General features: G+C 37.0%; 2 protein-coding genes across 2 annotated transcripts in view; one reads left to right on the forward strand and one right to left on the reverse strand.

Annotated features, from left to right (window-relative positions):
• The first annotated feature begins 3202 nt into the window (after positions 1–3202).
• Positions 3203–5730, forward strand: LOC133861055 (uncharacterized). Its single transcript, XM_062296752.1, has 4 exons — positions 3203–3414; positions 3527–3634; positions 5011–5094; positions 5324–5730. Exons 1-4 carry the CDS (start codon positions 3281–3283, stop codon positions 5553–5555), a joined length of 558 nt encoding a protein of 185 aa, XP_062152736.1. The 5' UTR covers positions 3203–3280; the 3' UTR covers positions 5556–5730.
• A 1313-nt stretch (positions 5731–7043) lies between these two features.
• LOC133859533 (auxin transport protein BIG) overlaps positions 7044–26648 on the reverse strand; it is a 32356-nt gene continuing 12751 nt past the window's right edge. The window contains exons 5-14 of the mRNA XM_062294957.1: positions 25343–25960; positions 25026–25206; positions 22756–22987; positions 18112–22668; positions 17806–18028; positions 12220–12621; positions 11737–11880; positions 9543–10568; positions 8439–8942; positions 7044–8076 (exon numbers count right to left, since the gene is read on the reverse strand). Coding sequence (XP_062150941.1) covers positions 7240–8076; positions 8439–8942; positions 9543–10568; positions 11737–11880; positions 12220–12621; positions 17806–18028; positions 18112–22668; positions 22756–22987; positions 25026–25206; positions 25343–25960 — 8724 coding nt within the window. The 3' untranslated portion in view covers positions 7044–7239. The remainder of the gene's footprint in view (positions 8077–8438; positions 8943–9542; positions 10569–11736; positions 11881–12219; positions 12622–17805; positions 18029–18111; positions 22669–22755; positions 22988–25025; positions 25207–25342; positions 25961–26648) is intronic.

Genomic DNA, 26648 nt, shown 5'->3' on the forward strand with positions numbered 1-26648 from the left:
AAGAGAATATGAATTAATTAAAAGCCTTGGAACCAACTCGTTTGTTTAAATTTCATTTATTAAGTTATGGAATATGAATTATTGGAGGTTTACTGTAATTAAACTCGTGCACCTTCCACTGATTTGTCCTATTACGTAATAAATAATATGCCATAATTAACTTGAACCTGTTTCATGATATGATCACTAGGGTTAAAGACAAAAAAAATGAGAGAAAAAAATTGAAGGAAAGCATATTCCATTGAGGAAGATGATATTTCCATTTGAGAGCGATACAGAGATAAGCTATTTATGTCGTGAAAAGATAAGCAATACTGTTTCAAGTTCACATCCACAACAACCATGAAAGATATCAGAAAAGCATCACCATTTTTACAGCTCGATCTCTCTTGTCTATCGACTCTCTATATGTGTCTGTTGGGTGGATTTCGATTGTGATATATTCCTATTAAATGTATCTGATTGTACTTCACTTTTTACCTCTCATTCTCCATCTTTATGATCCCATCAATAATTGAAATACATTAATTGTGCATAAAAAATTAGACTCTAACTATTAAGAGGTAGAATAATGAGCAGAAGTACGGATTTCTATCCAGCCAACGGCCGGCAACACTGCAAAAACTTTATAGAGGCATGAATTAAAGTTAAGAGGTTTAATTAATATTGCACACAACTTGTGTTTGTTTGTCAAAGTAGCTAGCTCTACATATCATTATTTGCTTAGAAAATTAGCCTAATTCATGGGTCTTAATTAGTGATTTTAAGAAGTTGGGTATGCTTTTGGCGTTGTGATTTTTAGCCGTTAATTCTGGTGGGTAGGCTATGGTTTAAATAGGACCGACAATTTTTTGACACTGTTTACAAATTCAATGCGAAATTAACGATGCCTCGACACGACGACTTAAACCCGACACACAAACACGAAGACGAATTGCCGGCCCTAATTTCAAGCATCGTTTAACACACCAATCTTACTTATTTTCTGTAGTCCTGGAAGTAGCTATTAGATGGAAGTGGTTTTGGAACGTACAATTTGCATCTTGAAATAGAATGTGAAAGGAAAGGGGTGTTCTACAATTACGGAAGACTAATGCCACTTAAAAAAGCCAATAAAGGCAATATGAGCTCACGGAGAATCATTAGCCTTGATTTTATTGACATGTTTATCAAAGATACGAGTCACGAGGTCAAGTTTACAATATCTTAACTTTTATTGGGCAAAGAAAATTTCAGCCAATCAAGATTCTTTCTGACAAGTATAGTTCTTAAAGCCCATATATATGAGCATAGTTGAAATCAAACTTATCCAAATATGATAGAGGTAAAAGTAATGTTATTTAATTAGTAGACTTCTATACGATTGTTATACAACTAGAATGACGTGGTATCGAAAGTTAACTATTAATTTTCTTTTTACAAAGTCTTTGCGGTTTTAAAGGTGGATTTTCACTGTCACGTCATTTTAGTTGTATAACAGTCGTATAGTAGTCTACTTAAAAAAAAAAAGGGGGGACCAAATGCTAAATCAAAAAAAAAAAAAGAAAAAAAAAAGGTGCAAGTTCTTTTGGTGTGGTTGATAGGAATTTGATAAGAGATATGTCTAATTAATATAAAGAAAAGTTTCTCTTAATTTTTTTTTTTTTTATCAGGTGTACTAATTACTAGTTAAATGTTTTTATCTATTCATTTCCATTGAAATAATTAGATCAGGAAATTACTTTTAAGAACAGGTTCAATATGCAAGCTTTAAGTTGAGTATGTTAATTACTAATTAAGAACAATATATCCACTCAATTGTGTATTTGGAGAATTAAGTGATTAATAGAAAAGTTTCGTTTGGATTGGAGATCCATTATCTATTTTCACAGAATAATGGGGGGTCAAATGCTATTTTAATTTTAATTTTTTTTTTGTTGGGAAGGCTTGATTGTGGAGTGTGTACAAGCTAAAAGGGGTTTAAATTCTATTTTCAAGACTTTTGGGGGCCATGGCATGCATGTGAGACACAGCTTTGGGTATGGCTTTTAAGATTATCTAAATTCTAAAGCCCTCATTCTGCCTTTCTTTTAGGCAGCTTTAGAGCATTTATCAAGCAACTTTTGATGGCGGGCACTGGGGCAGAGGCGTTGGAAAAAAGTGGCAGGTAATACTGGGGGAAAAAGCTTCACTTATTTATTTTGAATAAATTTCGCCTTTGAACTCCACACCCGAACTTATAAGAATGATAATTTATTAAACAGTAAAATTTGAAAAATAAATTTAATTATTTATAAGTAATGTGATAAATGACAAGCGAATCCATAAAAATAGCACAGCCAAAGCCAAGAAGGCATTTTTGTGGTAGTATCACGGGATCGACCAATCAAAAGCCTGAGACAAAGGACACAAAAATAGTAAAGTCTAGCGAAAATTTTGCAGGGCCTCTTAACTGTCACATGGGCAGTCTGCCCTGGCGGTGAGGGTATTCCTCTGTTGACGGGGAAATCCCATGTTCTGTCACAGGTCACAGCTGTCATCGTAAATATTCATCCACTCATGTATTGCACATCTGATATGATATGATATCGCAGCGAGAGCGGAGACGTACCACCCTGGCTTTCGTAGCATCATATTCAATTAGGTGATGGATAGGGTAATGTCGCCTCGCCATTCATACAACTTATAACCAAATACGCATCCCATGGCATACAGAAACTGTATTCACATTATTATCTAGCTCGTAATTTTTTTACACGAATTATAAATTTGATACGAATTTAATACAAGATTAATGGATTAAGGTTGAAGATCTGACCCGTTTAATTAAGTGAATCGGGTTAGAATTGATTTATATAGTTTTATACTAATGTCTCGATACGGCCTAAACCAGACATGATATTTAAGTTTGACAATTTTTAGCACAACTTGTAAACTCTACATGAACTCAATATAAAATTGATGGGTTAGATTTGACGTATATAATGTTATAATCATGCATTGACATGATTCAAATTTGATATGCGAATACGAATTGATATTGTAATTCGCATGCTTATCCGAGCCCAATCAGTAAAACCGGCCAGGCCCAATCCCAGTAGGAAATTGAAGACATACCTTACATTCTTGCACCGGGCTGCCATGGCCCATGGGCCTCTATCTCAACCCCACTTCAAATAGTAAAAAAAAAAAAAAACGAAACCCATTATTGTCAGAATCTCAGCGAAACAAAAGGTATTGTTTTGACATCTAAAAGCATTTACCTCCTCCTAGGGTTTTAGAAAAAATTGTGTTGGACAGCATGAGGAAGCTAAAATTTCATGAGAAGAAGCTACTGAAGAAGGTTGATTTTTTGGAGTGGAAGAATGAACATGGTCACAGAGAGGCCTTTGTTATGCAACGCTACCATGTCACTGGCCGTGACGATTACAAGAAGTACCCTCCTTTCTTTTTTGAAGTTCTCACTTTTCTATTCAAAACCCACAAATTGTTCTTTGCTTATTTCATGGTTTTCAGCTAGTTCTTTAATTTTTGTTTTTGGGAATAGGTATGCGGGTTTGTGCCGAATGGTGCAGAAGCTAGTGAGCATTTTGATGAGGATGGACTCGAAAGAACCTTTTCGGATTCAAATGACTGATATGCTGCTCGAAAAGCTGTGAGTTTGTTCGTTTTTTTTTTTTTTTTAAGCTCTACCAGTAAGTAAGGGAAAAAGAACCAAGAAAAGAAAATGATAATAGCAATGTTGATAATTTTTAAGATTTTAAGTTTTGTTTAAGTATATTAGCCATTGGAAGGTGCTAAATGGAGAGAATCAAATGGAGAGGATCCAAATTCCTGATTTGGCCCCATATCAAAATTAACCCATATTTTTGGAATATTTTGATATATAAGTTTGCATCTTGTAGCCCACATCGTTGGTTAAGTTGCCCAGAAAGAAGTTTTATACGTTTCCCACTTATAAGTTTGAGCAGTTGATTAGCCTAATCACTGCGAATTTATTGACGTAATTTGTTCACCAAAAAAAAAAGAAAGAAGAAGAATTAGAACAGTTGTGAAGTTGTTGATTTTAAATAGTTATATGTGCTTCAACATCCCGTGTTTACATAAATACTTATAATTATCCCCCGGGAAATTTTTTAATGGTCAAAGGCTTTGTCCACTAGGTTGGGGGTCTGTGGATCCCCAATTTGCAGAGTAAAAGTTTGCAAATCCTATTCTTGTGATCAGTAAGTGCAAATGTACTTGGAATTTTTTTGTGTTTAGTTGAAGGGAATGTGTCTAGAACTTCTTATTTAAAAATTCTCTGTTGAAAGGCTACTTACTCAACATCTATGAAGGCATCTCTTTAGCTGGGCGATCAACTTCTATTCTGTCATCTTCTGGGGATTTTTCATACATTTTCTGCACCATGCAGCTTCAGGTCATAAGGCAGAATGGTCACCTACCCGCAATGTTTATAGGAATCTTGATCTTCCCGTTTCTAATGCAGGTGTCTTGAGCCGTCTAAGCAAGATCTTTCCTCCAATTTTTAAAATACCTTCTTTACTTCATCACAGATTTTGAGGCAATGGAACTGGGGTCTTTAAAACTGATATGTGTTGATATATGGCATATTTAGCCTAGAAACTCTTAGGGACTGACAGCCATTGTCTATAGATGACAGATCAGGATGTGATTCCATTGCCATGTGGCTAGATTGAGGCTTTCATTTTGAACTCTAATTTGCGAATGAGCTCTAGCCAAAATGAAGACTCTTCCCCCGTAAGAAGAGAATGGAGGGTGTGGTTGTGGGTTCAAAACCCACTGTGTTGGTGTATAACTTAGCAATCTTAAAAAAACGAAAAAGTTATTGAACTCCCATATGAATATTTCGGGTCTTGTAGACTATTTTTATGCTTGTTCCAAGGGTATGGTATGTAAGAGAGCAGTGAAAACTAAATCCTTATTTGGACGGTAATACTGTTGTCATTTCAACTGTCATTCATTATTGAAGAGTTATGTATATTTACTGTGTGTTTTTGTCAATGACAGGTACAACATGGGTGTAATACCATCGAAGCAAAATATTGATGCTTTAAAAGTTTGTGAACGCATAACCGTGTCATCCTTCTGTAGGTAAAGCAAAACCTTCACAAATAAATCTCTCTTTCTTACAGTGCTCTAACAGGACAACTCTCTCAAAGAAGCAAAACGTTGCATATTTTATGCACCACAATGAATATATAGCAAATCTTTTAAAAAAAAATAAAAAATAAAAAATATTGCTTTTCATGTCGGTGCAAAGCCTCTTCCTTCATTGGTATAGATAAGGGACATTTATTCTGTGCATTTGTCCTCCTTGCAGACGCAGGCTCTCAACTGTTTTGGTGCGGTTGAAGTTTTGTGAACACTTGAAAGAAGCTGTCACATACATAGAGCAGGGACATATACGAGTGGGTCCAGAGACAGTTACCGACCCAGCATTCCTTGTAACGAGGAATATGGAAGACTTCGTTACGTGGGTAGATTCATCCAAGATCAAGAGAAAGGTGCTGCAATACAATGATCAGTTGGACGACTATGATGCGATGACCTGAGCGTATTCTCTGTTTCGTTTTTTTCCCTTCTCCTTTTGGGTGGATGAAGTGAATGGTTTTATATTGATTCATATATAATGTAGCAAAGATGGGGATTAGAGCATTCCCAATGGATTATGTATTTCTCACTTGTAGCTAGAATAGCTAAGCAAAATCACAGAAGTTATCCGTCCCATTATCTACTAAAAATCAAAATAGAATTGTCTTTGGATTTGTGAATAGTGTAACTTCACATGTGAATTGAACATACGAATTGCTAATAATCACATGTGAAGTTACAATATTTACAAATGCATTTTTTTTTTTAATATTCTTATGGGCCTCTCTCCTCTCTCTTTCCCTTTATTTTATTTTATTTCTTTTTTCTTTTTTCTTTCTCACGGTTGCTTGCGATTATAATTGTTTAGTTGTTATTTTTTACTTAAAAAAAAAAAAAAAAAAAAAGCTAAGAAAGAAAAAAAGAAAAAACTCATATTGCATTAACAACTTTTTTCAATTTCATTGATGATATTAGTTTTAGTTGAACTTGGTCACTATAGTATAAACAGTTCAAAGATTGCAATTCTTTCTATAGCATGGTGCAGAATAGTAGTGAACTTTAATGACAGTTAGAAAAATGACCGTTAAAAAATTATTGTGTTAGAAAAATGATCGTTTTAACGAAATAATAATTGTAAAATATGATCGTAGGAAAAATGTCAAAATGATAGTAAAAAAAAATACAATGCTGTAAGGGAAAATGGAGGGGTTTATTTCTTATATATAAAGTCAATGCACTGGTAGTTTATTTCATCAAAGCAGAATACAACTTTTTTTTTCACAGTTTTTTAGTTTGAAGTGATATTTGGCTCATAACTTCTTCAATACTAAAAAATTGACCCATTCTTCTTAAATCCTGTGATTCATGATTGTTATTTGGTTTCTTGTGACGCTTTTTCGGTGATACTGTGTTGGTGATAATGGAGAATAAGGCGGTGATTATACTGCTAGTGATAAGAGTTTTATTTTTTGTTTTTTTGGTAGAGATAAGTTTTTAATTAAAATGAATAAAATATTTTAAAATTTATTATTTTAACAAAATAGAGGAGTTTAGATAAGCTGTTAAAATAAGGTCTTGAAAGGTGGTTAGCTAAGTTCGTAAAAGTAGGTTTTGATTAGCTATTTTGCATAAAAATTTACATAAACCATTTTGACTTGAGTGCTCTTAAAACTTCTCTCGTTCTCAGAAATCCTCCAGAGAATGGTTTGTCAATTATTGTCTTCACATGTGGCTAATGAGGCAATATTTGGTGGAAATTTTTCTTCCTTTTTTTTTTTTTTTTATGATTACTGATCATCATGTATATTGCTTGCTGAAGATGTTGTTTATATGTTAAAAAAAATCATATTTTCAAATGTATTTGGTGATCATTTTAGGACAAATATTTATTTTGGCCATAATTACATATACCAAATCAACCTAAAGTGAAAATTCATTCAATTGAGGACAGTTTTTTTGGGGGGAAAACAATTTCATTTTCATTAATAAGGAGCAATACATGTTATACAGACTGAAACTAGACATGATTTTTTAAAGTCTCACCCCTTCACTCAAGAGGATAGAACAGGCATTAGTGTAATTATGACGTATCAAAATGGGGGAAGTTGGTAAAACACATAAAATGCCCCTGATTTAGTATGACCTTTAGCTTTTCCCCGCCGCATTAATTGCAGAATGGACAAAGTCCTCGCACTGCTTAAACTCACCAGATGATAACACATCAGCTAAAACACCGATGATGTCAAAGGCCTCCTGCACATCACTTGCAGAATTCATATCATCGAGCCATGCCAGCAACTCCTTGGAAAAACCTACCATCTCCTTTACATTCAGTAGTTTCTCTTTCATCACCACCTCCCAGCCTTCCAAGCTTCCACTCTCGCCTTCCCCTTCAGAGGCTACAGAAGTTCCTTCTGCTCTAACAGACGCTCCATTTGCTGATTTTTTTACTTTGAAGAAACGCTGCAGCTGCTCGATCAAACCAGTATAGACAAGCATTGGTTTAATGATAGATAATACATCATCAGGACTCTCCGACTCAGTACTAGGGCTTCTGCTAGGGCTTCCGGGGTCCGTTCTGACCATGGCTGTTGAACTGGATGAGCCTCGAGATGCTGACCGGCCATGAGTGTGCTGCATGTATTGATGATAAACTCCACGCTGCAAGAAGGCACATCGATGCTGCAACCAGGATTCATAAGACTCCGACAGGAGTGAATTCACCATCATGAATTGGACAGTTTCTTCAGTCCCCACAGAAGGTTGTGTTCCAGATGGAGTAGGGGGCCGGGAATCCATGGAGGAAGAGGTTAAATATGCTGAGACAGTTTTGGCCATGCTCCGACGCTGAGAGGGGCTTCCCTGATCAAGAAGGTGATGAGCCATTTGGAACATGAAAGGAAGAAATCTGGAGTTGCTCTCGCTTCCTCCACCTCTGCTTTCTGCACTGAATGACGCCCCTGTTGCAAATCGAGCTAGCATCTACATGACAGAAAATCAATGAAAATCTAGTAAATACATGTAGAAAATTCAAGTTACAGAACCACACCATATTTACATCCATAAAAATATAGTACCTTCTTAATTCATTATTTACATCCATAAAAATATAGTAATACTAAAAATAAAAATTTATTTCAGCTTACTTTGTATCAAGAGAATCTTAGATATGATCCATATTTAAACTTGTGGGTACTTGTATGTACTTTAAAAGAGTACTCAAACGCAGAACTCTATCTCAGTTAGCAATTGTGGGTGCAGGCTTTTAATTGCAATCCAAACACAACATAAACATAATAAAGTAGAGAAAAGGGGTAAGAGACAAGCAAAGGATAGTGATGTACCAGAACAATGTCATATGTCAACAGCCGGAGCCTGCTTCCATCAGCACGTCCAAGAGCATTGAGGTTGTCCCAGAACTGGTCAACAAAGCGAATATACTGTGGTAGAGGAACAGAAGGACCTCTCACAGGGAATAAGGAATTGCAAAGGGATTCATTATTCCTAAGGGTTGCACCGTCCCACTCTTTCTTAGGATTCTTCAGAGCAGCATCTGCTCGTTTGGCTTCCTGATGACATTGGAAATGAATGATATTGAAGTAGCTGACAGTTGTGTAAACGTACTCCCCACGTGAACTTCCTGAAGGGCTAACACCTAGGTTCACCCGCTTGCTGTATGAGTAAACACCCAGCAAGTCAGTAGGCCTCAAACTGTAGCCTTCTCGGCAAACCATGCATGCCAACCCATCTTCCTCCTCCTCCATGTCTTCCAGACCTTCAAGGACTGGCCGAGCAACAACAATTCGCTCACCGCCATCTGAAGCTAGTTCCCGTCGCATTCCAAGCCCCTGTTCCAATTATCAAAAAGATTATTAGTTTTCAACACTATTACTTCATTTTATTGGAAACGACAACGCTGCATCATGATGCAATTTAATGTCTTTTTGGCTTCAAATGGCTCAATACTAGGGAAACTGTGGAGGGAAACATAAAAAAGGAAAAGACTAATCATGCATGGGGGATTGGGGGGAAAGAGAAGAGAAAAAGGAGGGGGGGTTTGAGAGAGATTTTCAACAATCCGTAGTAAGAAATGTATATAAACTTCAATTAGAGCTTCAGTAACCAAACCTAATCAGACCTCATCTCTCCAAACTAGATACTCATCATCTATTTTATCGTTTAAATGTATAAGCATGCATCAGAGAACAATTATTTCCCAAAACGGCAAAACTTAAAAGGCCATACAAATAATATAAGAAGACACACAAACCAATCAATCTGAGACAAAGAAAGTAAAATTCCAAAAATGGTTTACAACAAAATTAAAGCACCCAGGATACATTCCTATAAGCACCCAGGCCACTGAATATTAATAAACAAAAGCTATTGAATTCAGCGAATATACATATAAAAGCAGAAGTTATGCAGTGGGTTCAATGGGAAAGTACCTGAAGCAACTCCTCTCTCTTCCTCAAAGCTCGACGCCTCATTTCATCCCTTGTTGCATTCCGCAACCTATGCACCTTCTCCTCCAAAAACCCATCTCCTTTTCCCTCCTTATTAGATAGTGTGTCTAACAAGTTTTCAGCCCTTGCCCCAACTTCATTTTCTCCAGGGACTCCTTCCAGAGCATGAAGCAGCGGTAAGATTCCACCCTCATCAATACACCTTTGGGTGGCCAAATGCCCCATTGACAAGCCCTTCAGCATAGACAATATAAGTGGTACAGAAGGCAGTTTTAAACCCATTGCCCATTCTGGGCTGGATTTAAAGCCAGCCTGCCCTGCAACTGCGAAACTATTGGTCAGATGTCTGATTGCAACACCAGTAATACCCTTTTCTAGGATAATGTCCTTTAGTCTCTCTCCACAGGAGCTTGTCTTAAGCGACTCTGAAACTCTAACAAAATTTTCGAGGGTAAACCTCTGCTTGGCAGCTTGCTGAGCAGTGCTCTCATCTTTAGGATTGTCTTGGTGTTGTTGCTGCAACCGGTCAAATTCACCCCAGTCTTGCAAGTAAGGACTAAAATGCTGGACAAGTGCATCCATTGCGGCAGGTTCACCATATGTCAAGTAGGGCAGGATTCGTGCAACCATCTCAGTGTTCCTCTGCTGTTTGTTTGATTTCTTAAGGCCTAAAGGATGTGACAGCCTTTCCAGGAACATGAGAACTATTTTCTTAGCCTGTTCACCTGTGCCAGTTTCTTCGCTAGTGACAGTAAGAGCACTCTGAGTAATGCTAATGTTGTCGCTTTCGTTTGCTTCCAACGTCAGACTTTCCACTATCAAAAGTATTCCTTCAGCTGGCTCCATGGCCTCCACAGAGAAGGCACGCCTTGCTGTTTCAAGAAGTAGACCTAAAGCTCCTAGTCTCAACGCAGCACGCCTGTTCTCTCTTATTTTGCAACAAAGCATGAGGAGATTAAGAACTGCAACCAACTGCTCTTGATTGGACTTAAAATCATCTCGCAAACGCTGAACATTTATATAAAAGTCAGATGCCTTGATAGCAGTCAGGAATGGTCTTCTCTTACATAACAAAGAAAAGCATTTAAAGGCAACTGAAGTGGAACAAAATTGCGAAGAAAGATATTTAATCCACTTTTACAAGCTACAATATGGTCAGGTCAAATGGCAAGTGGCTATTGGAATCTGATAAGAGAATGACTAGAAGCACACAATAAACATTCATCTAACCGAGTGCAGACCTGCTATATTAATATATGTAAATATGTGTTTATAACATGGCATTACCACAACTTGAAAGAATACAATTCAAAGAAAAAAAAAAACAGCAACCTAGGAAATTTGTTGACTGGAATTTATTTATGTTCTTTTTGGTAAGTATTGAGTCTATATTCCTATCAGAAAGTCATGCAAATTGCACCTTCCATACGGTGAAATACTACCAAAAAATAGAATGGGCTGAAAACGACCTAAATACTTAACTTTGTTTTGTATTGAAAAGCTATTTAGTAGTTCTTGTGAATCTAATTCATTGAAATTCCGTCCACTAAAATGGAAGAATTATCAATCTTCAAAATAATAGATAGGAATATCGCAAATAGAGCCATTGTGATAACCATCAAAGGAGTAGTTCCCCAACCAGGAGCTACTTTACCATATTCCAAATTCAATGGTTTCAATAAATCCCCTATAATAGTTCGTCTTGGAAATTCTTATTATTAAGAAAAGAACCTTTGCTTCTTTTAAGATAATACAAACTATTTTCCACGTACAATTTCTATTTATAAATATATAAATTTACAAAACGAAGACTATGGTGGATTTACTTTGTGATACCATTTTGACAAACATTTCATTTCATAGATAAATAATTATCTATTAGAGGTTAAATGCTTATACAATGTCCATGCACCTTGGAGCCTTCTCTTTAGTTCCGCATTATCCAGCCTTTTTTAAAATAAAATTAAAAAAAAAAAATTTAACCAACCAACATTGCTATGGGCAGTAATAATGCAATAATTTATCTCATAATCTTCAGCCAAAAATTCCATAGTGTGCCCAAACAAAAATGACCTTGTTAATATATTGTTGAATTTCAACATAATAAAATTTTCATCATTTCAAGATAATATAATTTTAGAGTAAACTTAAGACAGTAAAGAAGCTGCCTACGCACCTGGATCATGCCCAAAATAATTTCAAGGCCATCATAATCACGAACTGCAGCTGCTATGGCAAACTCAACCTCCGGATCTTGTGACTCTTCTCTATCTTCCTCCAATTCTTTAATCATAGGTTCAGTTGCTTCACCATCTAATCCCTGCCAATAATATCACTAACATAAATGTTACTAGAACAATAACAGACACGAACATTTAGCATCCACTATCCTCACACACAATCCTTCAGCAATAAATTTAGTAAAAGCTTCTGAACATCAAAATATCGTGATCATTTTACAAAGCACGAATGGTAGATGTGAACAAAAAATGCATTGGATGGATCTCAAGACACAGATTCCATGGGCAGAAACCGTACACAGCAAACCAATACACAGATAAAAGGTAAAAAGGGAGTTCTTTTGTTCTTTGGGACCACACTTGTTGATAAACCAAGCTATGTGCTGAGAATCATAAATTAAAAGATAGTATCAACAAACCTGAAGACGGTAAGTCACAGTCATAGGTGGACAATCTTTGGCTGAAGTAGCAGCACTAGGAGATAACAAGGTAGTGTTAGCCAAAGAGCTTGAAGATTGACTTGACTTTCTCCATACTAGCTCATAAACTTGAGCAATGCTCAAATCAAGAGAGATGATATTCCCAGCAACTAGCAACTCCATGCCATAATCATCTTCAAGAAGACCCAACAGATCCAACTGATGGCAAATTTTATTCTTAACATCACGCATCAATGGACCAATCTCAGCACTGGAATAAGGATTCTTAGTCATTGATCCCCTGATGAACTCTTCCTGCGTGTGTGCCTTGTTAAGAACCAACAGATACATAGGCTCTGGTTTGGATGGGCAGATCAGATTGCAGAGCTGCTCTAAGATAAACTGCACATGCAGGTGAAAATAATTCAGAAATGGGAAATCACATCAACATGATACAAACACTTAAGCTACATACTCATAAATAAAACAAATAATAAAAAAGTACCAAACACTAAAGTTGTATGATCTATTCGATTATCCATCATTCATCCAAGAAGTTATTTATCTGAATTGAGGTAGGGCGCAAAACGAGTCTCAAAATTAAGTTCAAATAGATCGGAAACAGACATATTAGTACTTCAATGATTTCAAAATTTTCTATATCTTACGGAAGATGTTAAAAAATCATATATATATATATATATAAGCAGAGTTCTAACTTAGAGTTAGCATAGAATTATGACACATGGCGTGAACCCATAATTTTTAAATATTGAACCGGTCTTTTAAGTAAAAAAACCGGTGAATTTTAAAAGTTGAACCGGTTTTGTAATGATTTTAATAAATTTATTGTGTTTTAATGAAAATGTCATGGATGTGAATCTTCAAGAGACCCAAAAAATGACTTTTTCGCAGTATAGCATTAAGTGTCATTATAGCATGAGCAATGAGTTTTTTTTTTTTTTTTTTTTTAAAATTAAAATTAAAAACATACTACATTAACTACCCATATTCGACCAAATAGGTATTGCATACATCAATTCTAGGTGGCAAGATTTTTTTTTTTTCTCCAAAATTTATATGGTATTTTATCAAGTTCAAAATTTTAATTTACCATATTATGGTTTCAGAATCTACTACTCTCCAAAACTATACAAAGACAAAATTTAAAATTTAAAACATACTACATTAACTATCTATAATTGACCATATAGGTATTGCATGCATTAATTTTTAAAAAATAAGACATTAGTAATTCCTCAACGTATAACAAAACAGTAAAGAAAGAAACCGTACAAGTAAGCTGAAAAGTCATTACTCTCTTATATTTGTTATTTCTACCTCTCTCTCTCTCTTTAGGGTTTGAAAGATTTTGAATTCTGAAATCAAGAGCATTCAGCAGTGACATTCAAGAGAAGAACAGAGTGTCGAAGTACATAATTTTATTTTATTTTTAAGGACTTTGCTTTCTTTTTTCTTTTTCAATTTTTTTTTTTGTTTTGTTTTGATTTGTGGAGGTTGAATTTGGCGTTGATTCAGTCTGGGGTTTCTATTTAATCAAAAACTTTGTTGCTTTTTTTGTATCTTTGTGTTCTATTCACTATTATAATTAGAATCCAAATAATCTTCTTGCAATTTTTTTTTCTTTATACTTTCCGTTTTCAACCATGTATACCTATGAGAATAAATTTTCATTAAAAAAATTGTTTTATTTTTCTCTGTATTTTTTTTTTTCTAATGTTCAGAATTATTTGCGTTTTATTTGCATTGAAATATAATAGGTATCACACTAAGAGATTCCAACTAATTTTGTATTAATGCTTAGATAATTAGATTAAATCATGTATCTTTCTTGCTAGTTTCTTTCTTTATACTTTTCATTTCAAACCATGTATACCTATAGGAACAAAGATTTAAGCATGTTTTGATGTATATGGATTAAACTAAGATAAAGGCTCTTATGTTTTACCGGAATAATTTATTTATTTATTTTTTTCGTTTATGCAATTTACTAAATTTTCAGCCATTTTTTTAAAGTGTTTTTCTACTTTTGAAAGCATAGCAAGGCAAAAATTTATTTGATTGTTGTGCATAAAAAGAATATAAATACTTTCAAAACACCAAAGAGATATTAAGCATTAAACATGATGTGGAGATTTATTTGATTGCGTTAAATGTTTAATGAAAGATTTTGTTTTATTTTGTATTCATAAAAAAATATTTTGTTTAGTTTGTTCTATATTATAAGGGTTTTATTTGTACTTAAATCTACTAGATATCACACCAACAATATCATTAATTCTTGCTAATTTTTTATTAATGCTTTGATAATTAGATTAAACCATGTTTTCTTTTTGCTATTCTTTTTTTATTATAAATTACTTATATGGGAACAAAGATTCTAACATGTTCTAATTTATATGGGTTGTTCGTTTGCTTTAGGGCTGGGTCTAAAACCCACTTTCAATTTTAAAGGTTTCTGTCTGGGCCGGGTTATGACGAAGCCCAAATCTAAGAAGTGGACTGAGGTTACGGGTCAAGGGCTCCCTCTGGATCCTGAAGCAAGTTTTGAGCTCTCATTGGGTTCTGGGTCTGCATCAAGTCTTCAACAGCCGGAGGTGATGACGGCGGTTGACATGGGTGGCAGGTTGTTTGTTCCGATAAGTTCTAAGATGCCTAAAGGTGCTGAAGATGCTCCTGCGAGGCCACTGTGCTTTCCTCCTAAAGGCACCGACTCTTGCTTTGAACACACCGTTGCCTGCTGATCTCTCTTCGATTGTTTCCGAGGGATTTGCAAAATGGGCGATAGAAGTTGCGCATTCTCTTCTGTTGCCGGCAGGGTCTCGATCATATTCTTTTGCTCCGGATTCCTCTATGTACACCTCCTCTCCCGTGCAAGCCTCTGTGTTTCTAGGTATGTCGTTGCCGACGATCTCTGGTCCTGTTTCGGCGTTTTCTGGGTCCCCTTCTGCGATAGCCTCGTCTGCCTATGCTCCACCTCTAGAAAAAGTGAGTGTCCCCTTTGGGTGCTCGGATTTGGATTCTAAGGGGTTTTCTCCGGCACTTGACTTATCTGAAGTTGGGTCAAATTCCTTCAATGCCTCTGCTTTCAGGGCGGCTGCGTTGGGAGAAAGACTCAGCTTTTCTCTTTGGGTAATGTCAGAGTGTGGGACCCCCATCTACTCGTTCGAGTCCAAATCGGTGCCGAGATATCACCGGAGATCGAAGGTAGGCAAAGGTGCTCAGATGGATTCTTCTTTGTTTGACGAGGTTGTGATAGCTCTCAATGCTCCGACGACGCCGTCTTTGGGTGCTTCTTCTTAGGCTTTGGGAGGGATCGTGGTCCAGTCCTCGCCGAAGACAGGTGGGGGAGTGGTCGGTAAGTCTCCTTCGTCTAGCTTTCTTCGGCGAGGCTTCTTTCTCTCGAGTGGTCCCTCCCCTTTGGGTGGTTGCGCCTCTCCAATCGTTGAAAAGGGTGTGAATTTCAGGTCGGACGGCTTGATCCAATCTCAGAATTGGCTGGTAGGTTTTGGCCTGTCTGGGGAGATTATGGTGTGGGATCAAGGCGATGAGGTTTGGGTTGGGTAGGATGGAAACTCCCCTTACTCCTTGAGTGTCTGTCCTCTCGACATGCCCTTGGATTGGGTGTCGGATGGTGTTGAGGATGAAGATCCGTCCTTCTCAATTTTGGATGCCATTGAAGAGGATTTCCATCGAGTTAAAAAGAGTGTGCGTCTTAAGATCAAAGGGAGGAGAGAGATGTTGAATCTGAAAAGCTCCATTAACTACGACAATACAAATGTGCCCTCTAGGTGAAGGAAAGCCTCAGGTGCTGTAGAATTGAGTGCTCATTGTGGATTTCGAGTTTAAGGGCTGAGGTCCTTGTGGGTTTGTTTGGGTTTCTTTTTGCGGGCAAGCTAGGTTGTTCCTACGTGATGCAAGCGTGCCCTCTAGGCGGAGGAAAGGAAAGGCTCACGTGCTATAGCTTTGAGTGCTCCTTGTGCATTTCAGGTTTAAGAGCTTAGGTCGTTGTGGGTTTGTTTAGGTTTTTTTTTGTGGGCTGGTTTGGTTGTTCATGTGTATACTCCCTGTGTACTTAGGGGCGCCTTACGCTTTTTTAATAAAATCTTTCTTACTTATCAAAAAAATATAAAAAAATAATATGAATTAAACTATATATATATATATATATATATATATATATATATATATATATATATTAATAAGTAATTGCAATTTATAAAAATAAGCGCAGAGGGGTGCAACCCTTATACACGAGAAGTATACAAGAAAATCCCTAAAAGGGACGAACATAGAATAATTTTAAAAAGTCTCCATAAGTAAAAACATTATTTTTGTTTTTGTTTGTATGATTTACTCGATTTTCAAGCATTTGTTGAAAGTTTTTTTTTTTTTGCTTCTGAAAACAAAACAAGGCAGAAATTTATTTGATTGTTGTGCGTAAAATGATCATAAATACTTTCGAACATTCAAGAGATATTAAGCATTGAACCTATTGTAAGGTTTATTTGATTGCGTTAAATGTTTAACAAAAGATTTTGTTTTATTTTATATTCATAAAAAAATATTTTGTTTAGTTTGCTATGTATTTTTTTAAAATGTCCATAATTATATGGGTTTTATTTGTATCAAAATGTAATAGTATCACACCAAAAATATTAGAGACTCCTGCTAATTTTTTATTAATGTTTTGATAATCATAATCTACAAGTTTTCTTCTTGCTTTTTTTCCTTTATAGTCCTTTTCATTTTAAACTAAAAATAAGATAAAGGGACTTGTTTTTTTAATTCATTTGAATGTTTAATGGTATTTTTTTTTTCGTTTGTATGATTCACTTATATTTTTTTTTTGGAAGTGTTTTCTTTGCTTTTGAAAGCAAAATAAGGCAAAAATTTATTTGATTAAGCATTGAATGTGATGTGAGAGGATTTATTTGATTGCATTAAATGTTCAGTGAAAGATTTTGTATTCATTAAAAAAAAAAAAAAAAAGTTCTGTTTATTTTGCTTTGTATTACTTTTTTAATGTTCAGAATTTTATTAGTTTTATTTGTATTGAAATTTAATAGGTATCACACAAACATCATCACAAATTAATGCTTTAATAATCAAAATTTAGATTTTATTCTTGCTATTTTTTTTTTCTTTATACTTATTTTCATTATAAACTACACATATGGGAACAAAGTTTTAACAAGTTTAAATTTCTATTAATGCTTTAATAATCAGAATTTAGATTTTATTCTTGCTATTTTTTTTCTTTATACTTCATTTCATTATAAACTACACATATGGGAACAAAGTTTTAACAAGTTTTTTTTAATGGATTAAAATAAAATTAAGGGTCTTAACCTTTAATGTCTTTTTATTGAAAGATGTGTGATAGTTTTTTTTACATGCCTTTTTTAACCTATAATGAAAAGTACGACGAATATGTTTTTAAATTTTGAAATTAAATTATAATGAAGAATTTCGCGCACAGCGCCGGTTATGAGCTTGTAATAATACAGCAGTAGCTAAAAGGAACAAAATAAACGGAGTATAGAATAAGTATGTCATCCATACCAAACAAGTTCGTCCTTTTCGCTCCTCTCTGTGGTTTTGCAAACCACATATACAGGCCCGGATGAACTGTCGTTTGTTTTCATTACTTTCAAGCAGAAGGCTGTCTAAAAGATCTTTTAAAAGCCGGTTGCAATCACTAATCAACTTTGTTTTCTGCACTATCAAGCCACGAATGACAATAAGCGCTTCAAGGATTTCAGAGAGCAGATTGTCTTGCATGAATCTGGCACCAAGATCAATTTTTATTAGATATTAAAGAAGGAAACGAGTTTAGCAAAAACAAAAACTGTATGGAAGATGATATACCTGGATCTAATATTGGGAACCTCTAAAAATTTTGCAAGGAGCTCTATAAGCTTGTGAAGAATAAATCCTTGTGAAATGTCAATATGCAGGCTCCTTTCCAGAGACTCTATATTACCCACTTCTTGGGTAACTAATTTACATATTGTACGTACGCATCCACGCACGGTCAAAAACAGACGGGCATCTTCTGACTCTATCATCTTGAAGAGCAACTCAAAATACTCAGCAGCACTTTCCCCAGCAGACAGTGTTGCCGGCAACAGAGACACTAGTAAGTTCAACAATCGATATCTTCTCGATGCACTCTGGGCACATAGCAAGCTCATCAGCATGCACATTTCTGACCTTATTGATTGTGAGCAAGCACTCAAAACAAGTTCTGTAACCCATGACCCGAGTTCAAATGCTGATAAGTCACCCTTAGCCATCTTACAAGCACGTCGTTTCCACCTTAGTGCATATTTAAGAGCCAGATAATCATGTTTTTGGGGCCGAGACCTTTGGCCCGCACCTTTGACTGCCTGAGACACCTTGTATTGCCTTCTAACAAAATCAAGATAAGTTGCTCCCTTCTCCCACTCAGAATAGCTCAGTAATTGGATATCCTGAGTCTTATGGGAAGCATCCCAGTTCCTTTCCAGTGACTCTGGCTGAGACTTGCTCCCACTGAAAACACCACTCACAGACCCAGATACATTAGGGTTACTTTCATCCTTTGTCTGCAAAGCAGGAGCAGATTTTCCACTACCTTGCTCTTTGTCTGCTGTATCAGGTTTTGGAGGAGTACATGCCTGAGATATAATCCTCAGACAAGGAAGAATTACATGCTCAGATATCGCAGGATGTTTGGCACCCAATTTAATAGAAGAAAATAACAGTTGAAAAACAACACGTAATCTTGATTCCCAGAACTCATCAGCCAGAGAACACACTTCTGAAAGCAATAACAACTCCTCACGCGTAGCCAGAGCAATGTCCATCGAGCGATGATGTTCAAGGCAATACATGACTTTCTTCTGTATGAGACCGTTCAACTCAGTCACCGCATTTACATCACCCTCAGAGAAAGCACAAAGTACTGCCCTGGCTTGGACACGGGCAGTTTTAGGACCTTGATGAATGTTATTTTCAAACAACTCAGATAAGATGCCAGATGCAACAAGTTGTTTCTTGGAACTCGCATTCTTCGATAGCACCTGTAATACTTCAAGGCACTGTGTCACAAATGTAGTTGCACAGCCATAACAATTATTCGGAGACCTGGACACCACAAATCTTGAAGCAGCAACTCCATTATCAGAATTTTTCTGGTGCAAATAACTCATCAAAACCCGACGTAACCCTTGCAGTGTCTGAACACTTTTACTAACAGAATCAAAAGCTGCTTTACACTTCTCACCATACAGGACACCGAGAAGAGCAATTTTACGGTTTATCTTGCATGAAGGTCCGGGCAGAGAGACCATCATTTGCTGCACAGAGTCTTTCTGTTGCGAGTCCATCTCATTCTCACCAATGCTTGACACAATCTTAAGCAAGGGCTTCTTGAAGCCCAAGAGTTGCTGATATCGCCTATGAGCATTTTCTGATTCAGATTCTATAGCTGATAAACCCCTCTTCATATCTTCATCATTCTCCATGTTATCAAATGTGAAACTTGGCTTTGCCATGAAATTGAACTCAAAACGGCCATATTTGCTGTACCCACACTCATTGCATAGAAAAGAATCCAGATTCTCATAATTGATATTGCGGCATTGCCTACATTGATACGCATTCTCATGGCAATTGCCACATATCCCATGCTTATCAGTGACAGGTCGACTGCAACGTGGGCATTGCAAGGGTTCAAGGGATAAGGCCTGTAGGTTTTCATAGAAAGAATCAAGCTCGATCATGAAGTTGCAAGCAGTGATTGGAATGGGGAACTCTACTTTTAGCTCATTCTGATTGAAAGCAAGATGACAACTCTTTGCACGCTTCCACAGTGACCAATTATTTTTCAATTCTGATAAGTCAGCAACAGGCCGATTATTGTAGTACAGGTTCAAAACTTTCACTGATTTAGACTTCCGAGCATCATGAACATTCATGGTCACGGTCTGGATGGTGTAACTCCCTGTGCATTTCACAATGATTCGATTGTCAGTAAACTTCGTCTCGGATTTCAGACTTTCTAGCTTCATCCTGCTGTAAGGTACTTCAGGTGAGCTGCAGGCCACACAAGGTTCACTCTCAAGATAGTACCCATCAAATTCCACTAAAGCACTTAAAGTGATGTATATGCGGGAATTTGGATGATTAGCCAATAGCTCGTTTTGTGAATGAAGTGTCTCAAAGATGCATCTAATAATGTCAGGGGTTAAGCATCGATCCACAAGTTCGGCATTCTGTGGCTTGGAGCCAATATCAGGGACTTTCCCCAGCAACCATGTGACAAGTTCTGTGTATTCAACAATATTCTGACCATACATTGGCAAGAGTTTGAATTTCTGCAGGAGAGCGGTTAACAAGGTTTCCTTGAATGACTGCTTCCCATGATGCCAGACACCATAAAGAACACACTTGGCCTCTGCACGCACGGAGCTTGAATTCCATTCCAGTAGAAAACTATCTACGAACTGCCTCAAGACATCACCACCCTTGTCGGTGAAGATATCTAACACTGGCTCCATATCTAAACAGGACTTCTCTGATCCAGATTCAGTTCCATCTTCACCTTTCTTTTTCTTCTTTGAATCCAGGGATTGAGTACCTGATTTGTTTGAACTTATTCCTGTCTCCCCTGCTTCAGTTTTCTGTAAACAATTGCCAATATCCTTTCCTGTATAGAAGGCCAAATTTAAGAGTTTTAATGTCTGAACAACTGACTCCTCTCCAAAATAAAATATTCCATTCATCAGGAAGGGTAAAACATCTCCATGCCTCAAACAGTATTTCTGCCAGTTCCGAGGCCGTGCAGCAGCTACCTCAGCCATAGTAGAAAGGCACTTCACAATCTTAACACTTCTCTCATATGAGACAGGGTTTTGAAAACCACCAGATTTGTTTCTGTGTTTAAAGAGTTTCTTCACTTCACTGGAGAACTGCCAAGAGTCTCTAACACTGTAGTAGTGAGTTTTGCTTCCACAAAGATGCAGGAAAAGCCTCCTTGCATATCTTCTTACAAAAGATGTATGAGGATTGTTAATGTAACTGCAGAGAACATCCTGATATCCATCCAGCTTCAAATCCTTACCATATGAAGCCTTGCAAACCTTCTCTTTCTCACCAGTCTTGTCTTGTTTTTCTGGTCGCACCAAGGTGTATACCAGTCGGAAAGCATTCTCTAACAGTAGTCTATGGTAGTCCATAAAGATGTCCGTCCGATGGGCTTTAGCATATGAATCTGAAAAGAAAGGAGAGAAATTACCTGCTGGTAAATCCCTACGTACTGTTAGTAGAGACCCACATCCAGAACCAGGGCCCAAACCGTGTGCACTTTCATAATTAACTGAAGGGGACTTAAAAACATGCACAAGCTGCTGTAGTATGTCCATTAGATAGTTGATAAAACTTTGTTGCCTAAGAGAATCACAGGCTCGAAGAAGCTGTGACATGAAATCATCTTTGTCCTGATCATCCAGGGAAGATTGAGCAGCAGCTGAAGTGGAGGGTGGAATCTGAATAACACTCTTGTCGTGTTTTTCTACAGTTCCAGCTGATTTTGGAATAGAACCATCACTGCCAGGCTGGTGCCAGTTTCGGAGCATCAATGTGAAGAACATGAAGACAAGGATTGCAACTTCCCCAAAAGTAGAGCGGGATTTGGCATTAAAAGGTTTGTTGAGATTAATCTCATCCAAGAACCATTTAATCAATTTCTCTAGATCCAGGCTTTTGGGCTTTGAACTGTCAATAAAAGGTCCACCCACAGCAGATGATAGTCTGTAGAAGAATTGCATAACAGGGATTGCCCGAACCCCAGAGGTAGTCTCCATCCATCCTTTCAGCTGATCAAGAAGTTCAGAAAGAAGGAAAGAATTTACAGCCCGTTTCGAAGCAGAAATTGAAACTGGATCAGTCACTGAAGCAGAAAACTCTCCAGATTCATTGGGCTCCAAGACATGGATTGATGGAGCAGAATTCTGACCACTGGCTTCTGCAGTAACTGGCAACAAGCTTGTATCACTTGCATCATCTGCTGTGAAGTGAAACTCATGGCCATCTCCTCCTATTGAATCAATTTCAATTGGAATTTCTGTCATAGGATGATCTCGAGAGTGTGGTGGAGGAAGCCGATCTGCATCTAATACTTCATAACATGCCTCACATAAATCAAAATCAGGACAAATAGTACAATGCCACCTTCGCCTAAGTATAGGAACAGTGGTGCAACCATCACAACAGTACTGAACAGAAGAAGTGATGGAATCTTCCTCAATCATGACTTGAGTATTTACACCAGTTGTGTCAGAAGGTATAGGAGCAGATACTGTATTTTCCACTGCATCATCTGTAGCTAACATGGTTTGCTTGGGAAACGGAACCTGAAGCAACCTTGAAGATATGGCTAAGCTGAAAAAGACAGTCAAGGATATCTAAGTAGCTGAAAAACAAAACACAATTCAGACACCAGACGACGCAGCAAAAATGAATAAGTACCTGCTGGAGGTCTGAACTGCCTCATTGGGCAAAAACATAAGTTTCTTGAGTAATACAACAGCAGGTGCCACAGATCGTCCTGTATCCTTTCCATGTAAAGCTAGGCATTCAGCATAACAATAAATGAGTTCCACAGAAGATATGACAATATTGTTCATAGTTTGTGTGTCAGGCTGCTCTAATTCCAAGATTCCCCATAAGACTTGCATAAGCCCATCCACGACTTCAGAACCTGTATCAATGATAGGAACAGCAGCTTATATCAACTCAATCCAAAACCAATCAACAAACAAAGCTTTCTCTACCCTTTAGAACATAGTGCACCAATTGATCAATTATACAAGATGGAAGTGATAACCACCTCAAAACTCCAAACAACATATTTAACTGAATAAACATCATAGTCTAGTGAAGAAGCAATTTTTTAAAAACTTTGGACAAGAAACTAATTTCGGAAAACCATCTCCCTCCCCACCTAAACAAAACACACTTTAGAGACAAAAATTTTGCAAAAATGACCTTTTGAACTTGGCTGCCAAACACCAGATTTCCCATGATTTCATTTTAAAATGTGTTTTTGCCCTCAAAAATCTGTACCAAGCGGACCCCTAGTGTGGTATGCTTGATCTATATTGTTGATCTACTTTCTAAACAACTGAAGTTTTTGGGACTAATGGTCCACCATCAAAATTGATGCATGTATCAGCAGCAGCCATAGAATTCAACAAATTGACATCATCATCATTGCCCAGTTTAACATCTTTGCACCAAAAAGTTCAAAAAAGCAATGAACAAGGTGATTGAAATTTTAAGAGAAAGGGAAATCAAGTCAGGACCCCATGTGCTTTTTGTCATTTTGATTTCAAGACTCCATTTTTCAATTTGATATATTTGAGACCTAAGTTTAGGCAGTTTAGGCCCATCCTTTGCTTTCGTAAAAGGGTTGCGCCCCTTTGCGCTTTTTGATTATACTTTACTTATCCAAAAAAAAAAAGTTTAGGCCCATCCTAAATTCGAGACCCATCAGCTTTCCAGTCCAATAGGTATAAAAAAAATGGAAGTGAAAAATACAATACCTCTCTAATAAAAACCCAAAAAAAAAAAAGAGAAAGAGAACCAGCTCCTTACAGGAGGGGTGGCTGACTGAGACCCCTTAACTAAGGGCAACCACCCCTGACTCATGAGGCGTCCGCAAGCCACCCCCTTAGTAGGAGGGTGGCCGTGAGACCCCCCTCCCCCCTCTCTAAGTTAGAAGGTGATCGTCAACTGCCCCTCCATTAGGTGTTTTTTTCTAAATTTTTTATTAGAGGAGCATAATTATATTTTTACATCTATTTTTGTTGCCTGTTTGACAGAAATTTTTTTAGAGGTTTCGAATTTAGAATGAACCTAAACTTGGGTCTCGAATCTATCAAATTGAAAACTGGGGTCTTAAAGTGAAAATGGTAAAATGCACAAGAGGGTCCTAACCTGATTCCCCACAATGAAATAAATTGTCCTTTTAGTTTCAGAAAAGAAAAAAAAGAACAAAAAAAGCATAAGAGAACACACAAGTAAAAGCCAGTTCATTGCAAGATTTTGGATTTTTTTTTTTAAAAAAAAAAAAAAAAGAAGAAGATAATTTTACTAGGCTCCTTAACACACGTTCACGCAAGCCAACCAATATTATTCAACTGAAACACTAGGCACCGAGAAATTCCAATTCAAAATGACAGATAAAATCTACAGCAAAGATGCTAATTAGAAGGCAGTCATGCACCTTGAGCTCAATGTGGTAGTGCTTTCTCTATCAAGAAAAATTGAAAAGGGAAGGCAAAGAGCTAGTAGAAATATACATGAGTTCATTGACTCCATTCTAAAACAATTTCACTAGGCAAAAACCATTTCACAACTAGTACACCACCATAATTTATTTTCTTTCATCTAACGGTGTACAGGATGCCACGTGATGAATATATCATCACATCATTTAAAAAATTTTAATGATATGACATCGTATATACCATTGGATGAAACAAAATAAAATCTTAACCGTGAAATGACTCCTCTCCATTTCAATCCTTGTCCCACAATTTTCCCTTTTTAAGATCAGCAACCCAATGACTGCTCACCACTGGATTCAGCACCCATGCTAAATTTAGGTAATATATACCATAACCGTGATGAATTTTTTTTAGCAAATATCTAGTTCAAGTGTCAGGAACATAAACAAATAGAAAAGGAACACTAAGACATGTTAACACATGGTGAATTAGGGAATGTAACAATACCATTCATCTCCAGAAAAGTAGCCAAATTAGACCGACGCTGCAATGCAATCTTAGAGACTGCACGCATCTGGGCTGTAAATTCTTCAATAATCCACCTTCCTGCAGTACTACCAACTGCAAGCCTTGAAGAAAGTGCAGCGGCTGATTTCACCACCCCAAGGAGATGCATGGTGTCCTTGACCTAAGTGAAAAGCTTCAGTTAGATTGAACGGTGCTCATGTGCAAATAAATATGAGAACATTAACACCAAGCCTCACAAAAAGAGGGGGGAGGGGGAAAGCTAATAAACACATAATACAATGGAATTGAGTACATACTTGATAGTATATCTCTTTTTTATGGAATACAGCCTGCAAGACACAGCAAGCAGCAGCCTGCACCAAGGGTTCCCTGTCACTTTCAAATATTGTTTCTAGTAACTGCTTGCACTTGAGTTTGCTCAGCTCCAGTTTTACTTCCTCAACTTTTGAGCATCCTTGCGACCTACACAATGAATAAAATCTAGATAAAAGCTTAAGACCATCTGCTATGACCTGCTCCTGAATAGAAGCAGACTGCATTGACCGGCGCTTTTTCCCGGATACTGCAAGTGAGGAATTGGAACCAAGCACACGAGCTTCCATATCCAGAACTGCATCCATTTTCTCTTTCCAACCAAACTCATCTTTAGCTCGACCATATACTTCGAATGAGTCTATTCTTGGCAGTGCAGAGCCATTAAAGGTTGGTCCAACAGTGATTGTAAACTCTTCATCAGCAAGGAGTGATTCAGCCACAGTAAATGGTATATCATACCAAGAACGCATGCCCTCATCTAATTTAACAACCCTCTGGAAGATAGTAATCTCAGAAGGAATGTGGTTTGCTGAAGTATTACCCACATGCACACGAAAACCAACCATGACTATATCAGGGTTTGAATTGAGGACAGATATCTGTGACAACAGGAGCATTACAATTAGAGACATTTAAGATAGAACTGAGGACATACAAATAAATCAAACAAGAATGCCACTAAAAATCCACCAAAATGTTACAGTGCAGACAAGGGACAAGATCCAGACATAAACCAATAATTGTATCCTCATCATACAATTATGATTAAGCCACTGCCCATGCTTATGAAGGACTAATAAGAGTACAGAACACAGGTACTAGGTAGATATGTCAATTCTTTTTGATAAGTAAGAACTAATAGCAACCTTTGAAATCTGACCATCTAATCTCCCTTCCCCCAACCCGTTCTCCAAAGGAACTAGAGAGGTTCTAGGACGCCAACTCAACAGAGGCTTCTATCCCTTCCTCCAACTTTTTTTTATTTGGTAAGTAAACAACATTATTATGTCAATAAGAAAATTGAGAGATATTTCAAGATGCTTATTAGGAATTTATAACCAACCACATATGTTTTTGGAATTGGGTACTCGAGAATTTAATCAAATCAATGGTAGAGGCCTTGGGCCTTGGCAAAGGGTATGAGCGGGCATGGTCTTTTGTGGAGAGAGAGAGAGAGTCATTTAGGAGGCAAATATTTGAGTCTTGTGTGGGAGGGGAATATCTCTCATTTGGCAAGGGCTGTGGATGATTTACTCATGAGAGAGAGATATGCTGCCTTAATCGTTA

The sequence above is a fragment of the Alnus glutinosa genome, chromosome 2 (genome assembly GCF_958979055.1).
Source record: "Alnus glutinosa chromosome 2, dhAlnGlut1.1, whole genome shotgun sequence".
NCBI classification, from domain to species: domain Eukaryota; kingdom Viridiplantae; phylum Streptophyta; class Magnoliopsida; order Fagales; family Betulaceae; genus Alnus; species Alnus glutinosa.

Excerpts from the sequence above, each read along its gene's own strand:
- LOC133861055 (XM_062296752.1), top strand. The coding sequence starts at position 3,281 with ATGAGGAAGCTAAAATTTCATGAGAAGAAGCTACTGAAGAAGGTTGAT. Across the intron at positions 3,635-5,010 it reads GATATGCTGCTCGAAAAGCT|GTACAACATGGGTGTAATAC; the intron begins GTGAGTTTGTTC and ends TGTCAATGACAG. Across the intron at positions 5,095-5,323 it reads ACCGTGTCATCCTTCTGTAG|ACGCAGGCTCTCAACTGTTT; the intron begins GTAAAGCAAAAC and ends TCCTCCTTGCAG.